This window comes from Ostrea edulis, chromosome 9 (genome assembly GCF_947568905.1).
Source record: "Ostrea edulis chromosome 9, xbOstEdul1.1, whole genome shotgun sequence".
In the NCBI taxonomy this organism is placed as follows: domain Eukaryota; kingdom Metazoa; phylum Mollusca; class Bivalvia; order Ostreida; family Ostreidae; genus Ostrea; species Ostrea edulis.
Genome location: NC_079172.1, coordinates 45995141 through 46008577, shown reverse-complemented (window position 1 = coordinate 46008577; position 13437 = coordinate 45995141). Strand labels below are relative to the sequence as shown.

The 13437-nt window shown below is 36.9% G+C and overlaps 1 protein-coding gene across 1 annotated transcript; it reads right to left on the bottom strand.

Annotated features, from left to right (window-relative positions):
- Positions 1 to 1280: 1280 nt before the first annotated feature.
- LOC125660487 (E3 ubiquitin-protein ligase TRIM56-like) lies at positions 1281 to 4196 on the bottom strand. Its single transcript, XM_048892325.2, has 3 exons — positions 2967 to 4196; positions 2845 to 2877; positions 1281 to 2735 (listed from the first exon to the last, which is right to left on the bottom strand). Exons 1-3 carry the CDS (start codon positions 4129 to 4131, stop codon positions 2086 to 2088), a joined length of 1848 nt encoding a protein of 615 aa, XP_048748282.2. The 5' UTR covers positions 4132 to 4196; the 3' UTR covers positions 1281 to 2085.
- Between the last annotated feature and the right edge of the window lie 9241 nt (positions 4197 to 13437).

The following is a 13437-nucleotide window of genomic DNA, read 5'->3' as shown; positions in this document are numbered from 1 at the left end:
TTTTATAATTCTGCAAAATTAAATAAATAATCCAGTTTTATTCTTGTCTCCTGCATTCAGTTTAGATCACATGTACATGTGGGTTTTTTTCTCCTCTTTGCAAACAGGAACTGTGTAAAGTGTCACGATTATAATGTATGTCAAATAACCTAACATTGAATAATTGCTTTATTGATGTACGTGATTACATACGATGCACGCGTACACGTAATTACATACGATGCACGCGTACACGTGATTACATACGAAATGCTTTGTGTGCTCAGAATGTAGTCGTCTCTGGACAGAGAGGTGGCATCCTACTTTTAAGTGGTCTCCAATTTTGTTTACACAATAATTTAAGATCAAAGAATTAATGAACAAGAAAATTTATTCGTGCAGCGTGGTTAAACTTTAAACAAGAGGCCCATGGGCCACATCACTCACCTGAGTTACCTTGGCTCTCCCGTTGTTCAGCAGTTGTGATTTTAAAATATTTTTTTTATTAATCTTTATTCCCATGAAAAATTTTAACACAATATTGTGGCCCCAACCCATCTTCACAAGTCAAGGGTTATTGATTCGTTACCTCGCACTAACCCTTGACATCAGTGGCTATATAAAAGTTGGGCTCATTCTGATTGTTTCCACAAAAGAGTGGGAACCAATGAGAATGCGGTTCTATTTATAACAACACGAAACGAGAGATTCAAATAAAAACACGTGTATTGATACCTACAGTTATGGCTATTTCAATCGTTTAAGCAATGTTGTCTTAAGCAAAAAGGTTTCAAGACTTGATATACTATCAATAAACGTAATTAGTGGTGTGGATATTACAATTGCGCGTATTTATCAATACAGCAGTATGAGATCGCGTCATTTGTATCCATGTACACCATAAAAAGATGCAGTGATTTCATTGGATGTTTTATTTATAGTAAATTGCGTAATGGTCTAATGTGCCCACCTTTTAAATAGCGACTGATGTCAAGGGTTAGTGCGAGGTAACGAATCAATAACCCTTGACTTGTGAAGATGGCCCCAACCTAGCCCCAAAGGATCACGACATTACTGAAAATTAATTAACATAAACTAAATAAATGAATTCATATACAAAATATGAAAGCCCTACATAAAATGGTTCCAGATATATCTCATAGGCTATGGTTTCTTAGAAGTAGGTCAAACTTCGAGTTCAAAGTCACAAAGGCAAAAGTCATGATATGAAATGAAAGGTCTTGCCACATGAAGAATATATATAAAATATGAAAGATTTTCCTTAAATAATTCAGGAAATATTGAATAGGTCAGGTTTTTATTAAAATTAAGTGTCAAACTTCCAGGTCAAGGTCACAAGATCACACACCATTGCAACACATGAAAGGTCATGCTGCAAAAAATGTACATGTATATACAAAATATGAAAGTCCTGGCTTAAACAGATATTCTAAAAGATTTTTCCTATATATCAGCATAATATAAAACTTTTATTCTCTATTGTGGCCCACCCCATCCCCAGGAATCACGATTTGCACAAGCTTAAATTAACTCTAAGTCTAGAAACTTTCATGTAAATTTTAACTTTTCTAGCCCATTGATTTTTAAGAACATTTTAAAAGATTTTTCCTATATATCAGCATAAAAATAGATAGTTGGGCAAACACGGACCCCTGGACACACCAGAGGTGGGACCAGGTGCCTAGGAGGAGTAAGCATCCCCTATTGACCGGTCACACCCGCCGTGAGCCCCTAGGAAGTTTTCATCACTTTTCTGGCCCACTGATTCTTGAGAAGATTTTTAAATGACCCACCATATTTTTGTGTTTTCGTGATTATCTCCCCTTTAAAGGCAAGATTACCCTTCATTTGAACATACTTGAATCCCCTTCATCCAAGAATGATTTGTACTAAGTTTGATTGTAATTGGTCCGGTGATTCTGGAGAAGAAGAAATGTGAAAAGTTTACAGACAGACAAAAGGTGATCCTAAAAGTTCACCTGAGCTTTGAGCTCAGGTGAGCTAAAAATTCCGAATACTGTCGTATTGTCTTTAAATTATGTATAAAAATGTTTGCTGTTTGGAATACAGACATTTCACCACCTTTCATTGCTGAGTGCGTAGAAGAGGAGAAATATTGTTGATATCATTGCCTGTTCTGAGAGACATATCTATCTTGATCTTGCTTGGCCAATGACATCCAAACACAGGCCAGAGAGGACGAGTGACCTCCAGGTTAGTAAATGTATGAAGTTTCTTCTGATTCGTACAGTCCACTACAATCAATTTCCTTTGGTCAGTGTCCACTAGAAATCCGTACGTGATGTCCACCACGGTCCCAGCATCTATGCCAGAAAGAGGGGTGTGCGAGAGGTTGCGGCCGCCATGTCGGCACCACTGACAAAGCTGCATGTGCTCTTCGCAGTGTTGTGCACAAAACGACCAAGCGTTGCTGTGATCATACACATAGTGTCCTTGGTCAACATCACCACGACGGTTAATGAGGCCGATTTCAAATACGAAGTTGACATTGTCTAATTTTTTATGTATCTGGAAGTCAACATGAACCTCGAAATAGTGTTTCCCGGGTTGCTGGAAAGGCCTGCTGCCGATGACTCCGCGATATTTTTTCAGCCTCCTCTCACTGTGGGGAAGCTGGACGGTGTAACCCATTGTCTGGTTTTTGAGAGATCTCAGATCCTCACTAATTTCCCTATATTGATGAACAGTGTCGGAGTCGTACACAAAAGCAGGACCTGAAACCGATAGATATATTTCATAAAAGTCTTCTAATTATATTTCATTTTCACATTGTATTCTTATTTAATGAAATGGGGGGGGGGGGGGGGGAATCAATATACTTACAAAGAATATCTCCAATTCTGACGTCACCTTCGACTGTAAATAAAAAATAAATAAAGATTGAATGGTTTTTCATACAGAACTGACTTCGTATTACCCGAAATGACTTCATTAGAAAGTCTTACCAGACGGTGTCGGTGCTTCAGATGTCCCCACGTCCGTTCGACCACGCCGGAAGTTCAATTTTCGTGTGTGGATTGTTGTGCTCAGTTGCCCCATACCCCTAACGAGCCTTTGGAATTCATCGTCCATTCTTGATGGATCAAATATAGGTGACTCAACCTGCATGGTTTTCTTAAATTTCTGACCCGTTAGCATTTTGAGGCGGCGGTACAGTGTCAGATGAAGAGGAATGAATTCGGTTGGATCGGCGTGGTGAACAATGCTATCGGCAAAGTCCTTCGCACTTGTAACATCTTCGACAAACGATTCCAAATTCTTAGTTTTATACTGCATTGAAGATTTTTTGTTCTCACACAAAGCAGCTAGGTTTGACTTTATTTCTCGTTTTCGTAGATCAAGCGCGTTGTGACACAACTCAAACGTGTCCTCAATTTCCTTTTCGATTTCGAATTCTTTTATATCTATGTTCAACAGCTCCTGTTCAGTTTGTTGACAAATCATTTTCGCAGTGTTTACATCATCATCTAACATTTTGAAGATCTTTTTCAATTCTGCAGTTTTCTGGTCATGAATATCTTTCACGTTTAGTATAGTGTGACCTTTTGATTTGTCGTGGTCACACACGGTGCAGGCAGTGCAAACTAACTGGTCACAACCTTTCCTGGTACAGTAAAACGCCAATGGTTGGCCCTCATGGCCAAGCTTTGTACACTTAAGTTTCCTTCGGAAGATTTCTGGTCCACTGGACTGCAGTTGCTTAATATTCATGGTAACATGACCACGTGATGCGAGACTTCTTTTGTGCGCACGTGTGCACTCCACACACATAAAAATACAACATTCCTTACAAAAATCTGCAGCGATATTATCGTCTGGACAATCTTTACAGAGGATATCGGAGGACCTCTTTCGTACTCTAAGGAATTCTATCAGGTTTCGCCGCGTGGAATCTTTTGGAAATACATAAATCCCATCACTCGGGAGAGCATACTCCACCTTGCAGAATGGACAAACCAGAAGATTTTGTTTGAGAATTTTCTTCATACATGCCTGACAAAATGTATGAAGGCATGGTAGAACACGGGGAATGTAAATTTCTTCATCGAACTCCTTAGTGCAGATCGCGCATATAAGAAACTCCTCTTTCACTTCCTCCGCACGAAGCATGGTCGGTAAAATAGTATCTGTGTTTCACGCTGCACTATGGAATTGCCTGTATCTTCAAATATTTTTGGAGTGGTTACCTAACGTCACTGAGAAATATTTATTAGTCAATATTTATGCCCAGATTTGGTTTCCAATATGACATGGGCTTCTTCCGGTTCATTCCATTGAAAAGCAATCATTGAAAACGAACTATCAATCTGGACTTTTAAAAGGACGTCTTTCAACTCTAATCAAGCGTTTTAATTTTTTGTTTTAACAATTTGTAAAAGTTAATATAATACATTTACCTCTATCTATTGTTTACTAATTGAAATAAATGCAGGTGCGAATTTCACCACAAACGAACCGAGAATGCACCAAGCTGGAACATAATCATAAGGATAGTTTTATTTAACCATTTAGTACGAAGTAAACTCCAACAGATATTGTAAATAAATAAGTTTTATCAAGTTATATTTATATGTACGTTTTGTTTTACCTTTGTCTGTTACCACCGCGTCACATTATCAAGATGGCGTCTATTGAATCTTGCCCGTTCGTTCAAATGTTATGTCTTCCCTGCCCATATCAAGATTTCTCAAACCTCTATGAAAGCTACGTGTACTTTTTTTTTTTAAATAGATGACTGAAAATTTCCAAATAGATTGCAGTACATATAGTTTTGTGGAGTTCTGATATCCGATATTGTGATGTTTTTATGAATTTTTGTGGAAGATAATCACACACAATAAGACCGATACCAAAAAGTGCCATTCAGAACACTATTTCATGATTGTTAGACTACTGGAGTAAGTTTTTAGCATGCATTCGTGTGTAATCCATGATTTAATTTTAGAATTTTGAATGCAACAGTTGATGCGTGAACACTCCTCTTCCGGTTCATCTCAGGAAACGTTGTCCAAACTGGAGATGTCGTCACGGAAGGATTTAAAGGGGGCATTGGGGCGTGTGCCCCTAAAATTCCCAATGTTTAATGCAATTATGCGTCCTTTATCACAAAACGATTTAATTCACAATTTCACAGAGTATATGCCGGTTTATGTTTCAATAGAATGGTGTGGCTGGCTAAAACTGCAGCAGAACACAAAGAAATATGTTAAAAGTAGTAGGTACACTGTAAGGCTCAAAAATATATTAAAGTACTAAAACATGTTCATCGATGGAGTTATGAGAAAACATTGATACTGACGAAATATGAATATAATACACTTATACATGTACAATATGCACTCAGCAGTCTCCGTTAAAACTCGCTAGCTTGACTTCCTGAGACTCCTGACTTGTAGAAAACGTCTCGACACTAGCCTGTCTGGATAGCGGAAAATCTTGGATCAATAAATTGCGTGGATTTTAGATTTTCGGCGTTTAGTATGATCTAAAGCATCTTGATGTGTTTTTAATTCATCTTGATGAATTATCCCTTCAATGTTTATGTTTTGTTTACGGGTTTGTAAAATTTTCATGACATTGGGCTAGTAAATCTGTCAAGTTAACCAGTCAGGATGGCTAGTGTCTCTGAAATTTTTTCGTGAAGACTGGTGTAAATATCAATTTATTTATTTTTTAATAAAAACTTGAATCTCGGTACAAGATGTCTGAATACATTAATGAGTATACCAAAATATACGCCCAAGCCTGATTAATACTTTATTAAACTGAGTTAATTTTGCGGTATAGAGATATGGACGTCATTCACGTCTGTCTGTGAAAAAATAGATGCCAGACACACGGAGCCAGCATCTTATCGAAGAAGTTAACAAATACATTTATTCCCAAATTCGATTGCAGCAGCGATGCCGACTGTGAAAGTTTTTTAAATCTAATTTTGATGGATTCTTAATTAAGACACGCAATTTCCGAAACAGATATAATGAATGAATCAACCGCGATATAGTTAAACGTCATCTATAGATACTGAATTCTGAAAATTAAAGTTGTTTTAAAAGAAAAAAAGTATTCTTTGATAACTCTAGCGCATTTCCACCTGAATATGTTAGTTTTACAGAGTCAACTTTTAAACAAATACTAGCCTTCAACAATATTCGCAGAAACAATCTTTTTCAACAAATTTAAAATAGCATTTCTGTTTTGAAACTAAATGCTGTACTTGATTAAGAATTATAAATCTAAAAAATAATAATAATAATTGCATATAACATACATGTGTACATGTGAGTTTTAAAATGCTACATGTATTAATTTTACACCAGATTTCGCTACCAAATTATGTACAGTAAAACACGGGAGTGTCCGTATTCTGAAATCCTGGATCCGCCCATGGTCAGGGGCTTGTTCGGGTACCTTATTATCGTGATTTAGGACGGAATCTTTGGCTCTTCTTTCACATTGGGAGGTACGGGGATAAAATCTTACAGAATGGTCGGTCTAAGGAATCACTGTCTAGTTTTTGTTTTTAGCTCACCTGAGCTGAAAGCTCAAGTGAGCTTTTCTGATCGCCTGTTGTCCGTCGTCTGTCCGTCTGTAAACTTTTTACATTTTCGACTTCTCCAGAACCACTGAATCAATTTCAACCAACCTTGGCAAAAAGCATCCTTGCGTAAAGGGCTTTTAGGTTTATTCAAATAAAGAGTCATGCCCCTTCAAAGGGGAGACAATTTCAAAAAATAAGGTGTGGTCATTTAAATATCTTCTCAAGAACCACTGGGCCAGAAGAGTTGAAATCTAGATGAAAACTTTCTGACATAGTGCAAATTCATGTTAATTTGATAACATCATGGCCAGGGGTAGGATGGGGCCACAATACGGGATCTAAGTTTTACATACAAATATAGAGGAAAAATCAATAAAAATCTTCTTCTCAAGAACCACTGGGCCAGAAAAGTTTACATTTACATGAAATCTTCCTGACATACTGCCATCTGTGCAAAGTCCGGGGTCCTCCGTGTACGAAAATTTTCTTCTGAAGAACACGGATGTCTACGGTCTGTACACAGATATTTCCCGGAAACTACACGGACAGTCACGATAAACGCAGGGGAGAAAGACAGTGATGATCCGTGGACACCCGCGTATCTCCGTGAAACAACCGTGGAAGGACCGACAGAAACCGTGGTCTTCTGTATGCATCGTGATGACTCCGGCAACGACCGGTATTTTTTCCGGGGACGTCTAGGTAGCTACCGTGCTTATTAGTAGGGAGAGTCGTGTTTTCCGTGTCTGCGTGTTGATTATGACATCACAGAACCCAAAGATGCCGAATCACCATGGATGACTAGAATTTTAAATCGATTGAAAATATAATGGTGATTTGATGCAATCTAGCTGGACTCTTATGTTATGCAAATGTCCTGGGGTCATCCCCAACCCTATTTGATAACTGTTGAAATATATTTTAAACAATTGAGGTCCTGACCCTCAAGATGCATTAAGTATTCTGATGGGCAAGTGCCCCGGGGTCATCCCAATCCCCATCATTTTTTTTTTATTGTTCAGATATCTGGGTTGATATTGCAACCCTTAAAGCAAATATATTCTTGTTGCACATGACACACAATGCACTGAACACGTTTTTGTTCGTCGTTTTCCTACCCATTTGCCCTTCAAGGTGAAAAAAAAATTCAAAAAACTTATTGCACATCTAAAGAACACCACCAATCATCTCCCAAACGATGATTTGGCTACTGCACAAAATGTAAGAGGAGTTATGGGAACCAGGTTTTTCTATAGAAAAACATCGTGTTTCGACCCCAATTGGCGCTCAGGGTAAAAATGGAAGCTCCGAAACCTTATGAAACATCGATAGGATACCATCAATTACCTTCCAAACGATTATTTGGCTACTGCATAAATTGTAAGAGAATTACTTGGAACATTGGTTCTTTTTTACCCCCAATTTGGTCCCAGGGTAAAATTGAAAATTCCGAAACCTTATTGCACATCTAGAGGCCCCCACTTATCATATTTCAAAAGATTATTTTGTTACTGCTTAAAATAAGAGGAGTTTGGGGAAGAAGAAAATGTGACAGACCAGGGTAACAACAATATGCTGTATTATTATCGTTCTTTATATCAATTTGCTATTTTGATATCAATATCTATAAATGCAGGGAAGTGCCTATGTCACAAAATTCCGTGAAATAATGAATACTACGACATTTTTCTATAACTCCAAACGGTGTGTCAAGATTTTCAACGATTCTGTCCTGAACTCGGATAGCTTCCAATTATCTAGAAATAACAGTCTATTATTTAGGGGGACATACTAATAAATCAATTGTAAGACATGGTAATTTCCATAAATTACCAAAATAATGAAACGAGTTTTTATCCCAAACTTCAATTCAAAATAACTATAAAATTCTGCTTTTATCGTCTACCACCTCAAAGTTATATCAATGATCCACCACAACAATCATCATCATGTACAATACATGTACATGTATATACACTGTATATTTAATTTATCCAATTTTGGGTAGCAATCGATAGATCAGAGCGCTGCTTGGCAAGCACGCTGTCTCGCGAATGAGCACATTTTTTTTTAATAAAAGGAGAACTATATGTGAAAAGTTTGAAAAGTAAAGTTCCACAAAAGAATAGTGATATAATGTACGTATATACGGAAATAACATGGTACCGATTACATGAGAAGAAACTTACGGGAATGTATTCATCAATAATCTACATTGCTACCAATTCCGTATACCTCCCAAGATATGCAGAAATCAATTCAGAGGAATGCTTGTTATTCTGTGTTCAGATTAGCCTGGGCCCTGGCACAGTACAACTGAACAGAATGTGAGTGAATTGTAACAAGCATTTTTAAGCATCAAGAAAACTAAGGAATCTTGATATTTTTCTCCTTGATAATGATTGATGTATTTACATTCTCCGTGAAAAAATAAGAGAGAAAAATCCTGGTTTGTTAACAACATTTTTCATTGTGAGTTCAGCACGGTAGGTACAGTGTATACGTACATGGTAAGGATTGGGTAGCTATTAGCCTTCTTTATTGAGGAACCAAGGTCACAATAGATAAAGACACACCAGGTTGACTTAGGTGGAACCTTAAAGTTAAGACTTTTACAAAGGTCAATGTTTTTTTTTTTTTATCGGGCAATGGCATGCAATGAAACGGTACAATTTTATTACCTGATTATTGCCGAAACAGTCATTTTTCACCCCTCTTTTGGCCTCCGATGAATGCTCTTTCGTCTTCATTTTTCCATGGTTCTCGGGGACAACATTGTGTGTCATTAAAATGATGTACATACATATCGTATAAAAAATTTCGCAAACCAACACATTAGCACACGAGGAACAAAGGTTAGCTATTTCTATTTTACTAAGAATGGGTCAGGGTTGACGTACAAGTGTACAGAAAAGGGACAACTGTAAAGGGTTTCTTTAAAATAAATCTAGACGATGTTTACAGTAAATATGTACTTGTAGAAGACATCAATGTCTTCGAACTATGCAAAAAACATGCATCTTAATTCAATTATGTTTTATTATTAATTTCATTTTTTCTATCATACAAATTGATACAGGTTGGAATTCATCGCCAACACTTCCTGTTTCGGAGTGCGCATTGCCCAGATTAATTGGGAAACTGTTATCTGTAGTCCTAGAAATAAGTACTACTCTTCGGTCTTTCTTAACATAGCAATTCATGTTCCATCCCTGTGTATGAAAGGCAAAGATAACGAACAGTGATCAATCTCACAACTGCTATAAGCAATACAAAATAGAGAGTTGGGCAAACACGGACCTCTGGATATACCAGAGATGGGATCAGGTGCCTAGGGGGAGTAAGCAGCCCCTGTCGATCGGTCACACCTGCCGTGAGCCCTGTATCTTGATCAGGTTAACGGAGTTATACGTAGTCAAAATCATTATTATATTATGTGATAGAATTATCAACTTATGTTGATGCATCCACATCTACCAGAATTCTACAGTAAAGTTTTAAGCTAATCAACCTTTGACATAGAGGTCGTGGTTGTACATAATACATTGTCTGATAATGAAGCATCCGCTTGCCAAAAACCCAATATCAAAAAAGTTACGATGTAAACATAAATATATAGCCATAATATGAGGGTCAAAGTTGAAAGTGCGTGAATGGTTTGTCTGATAATGACGTAATATTGGCGCCTTAGCCAAAAGATAAAAAAAACATGGAAGGGATAAATCTGAAATACTCATATTTTGGGATAATTATTCATTGTGAAACATTCTAGTTTACAACCCGTTCATTGCAGAGTTCCACTCGACTCTAAGGAACGTAACTCTTATCTTTACATTACAGTGCAATAGTTCGGATTGAATTGCTTTTCTTTTCAAAATATTCTGTACAATGCACTCTTACACTCATTGTAAAATTTATGAGACCTGCTTAAGGCATTGTGCAAATCTCAGCGGACATCTTAAATGGCTTAACAGCAGTTTTTTGGACACACTATATTAAACGCATTGTAGTATTTTGAACTGTACAAACTGATCATGGATTTTGACCGTGTCTGATCAATCTCTACCCAGAGTTGTCTTTCCTTGCTCTCACTTGCACCTCTGTTAACGTCTCAAAATAAGCAATGTTATTCCACATGTAAATCCACTTTTTTTTTTTTTTACTGCTAATAAAACTAAGAACTATTTTATAAAATATCGGGAAAATGTAGGACAAACAACTATTTGTAGATTTTTTTCCCATTACTATATATTCTTCATGTACCTATGTACAGGCTCAGGTGTAATAGAACTACCCAATATCCACTTTTCAACCCAAATCAATGCTTCTTGTGTCACAAAAAGACTTGACATCTGCTCAATATTTATTTATTTACGTATATTTTTGTAACTGAAGTCAAAACCATACTTTATTTGAGCAAACGTGCCATTTTACAAAAATATTGTAAAACCCTTGAGACGTTGACAGAGGTGTAAGTGAGAGCAAGGAACGACAACTCTGGGTAGAGATTGCGTGTCTGATGTCATTTTTGGCTCACCTGAGTTCAAGTGAGCTTTTCTGGTCAAAGATTTCCGTTCTCCGTCGTTGGCTCTGTAGATTTGGAGCATCAAATTTTAGATTACCTTTTAGATAACGTTTGAATGGATGGTGACATGTGTGTATTCCTTGTGACAGGGCCTTTGTTTTTGACCTTGTGATCTTCAACTTGGAGTTTGACCTAATATTCAAAAACATTAATATTGTCCATAACCTTTGAACGCTTAGTGCTAGGGCTTTCTTATGCCACATGTATATTCCTTTTGACAAGAGCTTCTTTTGGTACTAGAATTACTTTGCTGGGATATACGGTGGCATTGATCAGTGTTTCACAAACACATCTTGTTCTCAAAGACTTCACACTGAAATCCTATCAGAAATTCGAAACACGACTGCAATTTTGTACATTGAGCTCCTGTGTAAATTAACCTGTAGATAAGAATTATCATGAAATGATCTTCCCCTCGAGCTTTACAGATCCCTGGTAGCTTAATGTATGTAGTATCGTAATATTGCACAAATATCCAGTTTAGAAATAATACTTCCTTGTCATTGTAGAAAAGCTTTGGGTGACATTGTACAGCCTCGAAAATATTTGAAAGATGATGAACGTTATTAGTAATGTATACGTATAGTCTTAATAACCTTGAGACTTGACGAGAGAATGATTTTTATTTGAATAACACGTTCTATTTCCCTCTCTGAGGAAACCTGTTGAACCCGGATCCCATAGTTCCATTCGGACTAATTTGGAATAACAAGCAATTGATTCATTTCGGCTTGCATGAGAAAAAAATCAAGTATAGATTAATGCCGTTTGAATTGCTGCCTGTGGAAAGTTGCATTTCATCATTCGATTGATTGGCAGATTAGTCATGGCGCCGTTGTAACGGTGTCTGATTGCTGCAATATATTGCACACCTGATCTGTCGGTGACTCAAGCTGATTATCTATCTATAGATCACAGGTTCTTCAGCAGCAAACCTCGGGAACACATGTTGACTCATTATGGGATCAAATTTACTAAAATATTGAAAAGTGTCCTTGTTTCCATCATTTATGATTGATTTTTTGAGTAATGAATATTTAACTGATTGCACTTTGCCTAATAGAAAATGGATACTAATATCCAATTCATTTCCCCTTCACGATTGTACATAGAGACTGAAATGCACATCATTCATTAAACCGTGCTTCATAAAATGGCAATCTCGTTAATCCATTTATTTCGCTTCGTTTAAGATTAGGTATAAAATTCCATTACATCAGCACGGTTGATTTATCCACTCGGCGATGTACTTATATTTTAATGTGTCGATTATCATAACATAATTATGTGCATGAAACTTACAAATCTTGGAAATGAATCGTAACGGGACAACGACATTCCATATTAACACCTGGTACACCTGTAAATTATATACATGAATAAATTCATTACCTACACTACAATTTGGTATCAAACATTCACTGCATGACATTATTGAAATACAAAATCCCCCTACACTGTACAAACAAGTAATAGGTTTGTTATCAAAAGACCAACCCTTTTCAGGAAGAGGTCTTTTAATTGATGCAAGTAAATCATTGCCAAAAGGGGAAGAAGTTGCGATGTGTGATTGACTATGCTAATCTGAGCAGGTGTGCAATATGTCATGTGGTTATTTATATCGCAAATGCATTTTTGAAAATGCTTTTAACATTTCCTTAATTTGAGTGAGTAAATTATGAAGTATAATTTGTACTTGTACTGTGGTAATGAATATGCAGAATTTGTAGTGTGGTAATAAATTTATTGGTGGACTCCAGTATCCTTATACTTTTTCGGGAGGCAAATGTCACACTTTTGACAGAGACTTTCTCAAATTGCACACCTTGGTCATTGATTTTAGACCAAAAACAAACTCAGCATCATGTCATCTAAGCATTATACTCCCTGAAGTTACAGTATTACATGTAAAATATTCCGATAGAAAAAAGCCAGTCTCGCCAGATGAGAAATGATGGCGTAGACTAGTTTATCTCATTACTTTGTCTGTTATCACTTGTATCTTGTTCATCTCTATAAAACTTAGTGAAACGTGACCAGTTGATTAATTTGTCTAGTTTCCTGGGCTTCATTTCAATATGGAATTTTGCTGGGATGCCAGGATTAAACAATAACTATACAACATAATACGATGGCGATGCCACAATGAAAGACTGCCATATCGTCATGTCGTGTCATCTGTATCACACCATTGCGGCGTTCCGGTTGTCAACACGATGAAAATGCATGACAGCAACAGGTTTCCATATGTCAATGATTGATTTATCAGATCAGCAGCGATGCTTCACTC

Bases quoted from the DNA above. Each gene is read 5' to 3' on its own strand.
- LOC125660487 (XM_048892325.2), bottom strand. From the start codon at position 4,131: ATGCTTCGTGCGGAGGAAGTGAAAGAGGAGTTTCTTATATGCGCGATC. The intron at 2,878-2,966 runs GTAAGACTTTCT...TTTTATTTACAG, and splicing joins TGAAGCACCGACACCGTCTG to TCGAAGGTGACGTCAGAATT. The intron at 2,736-2,844 runs GTAAGTATATTG...TATCGGTTTCAG, and splicing joins CAGAATTGGAGATATTCTTT to GTCCTGCTTTTGTGTACGAC.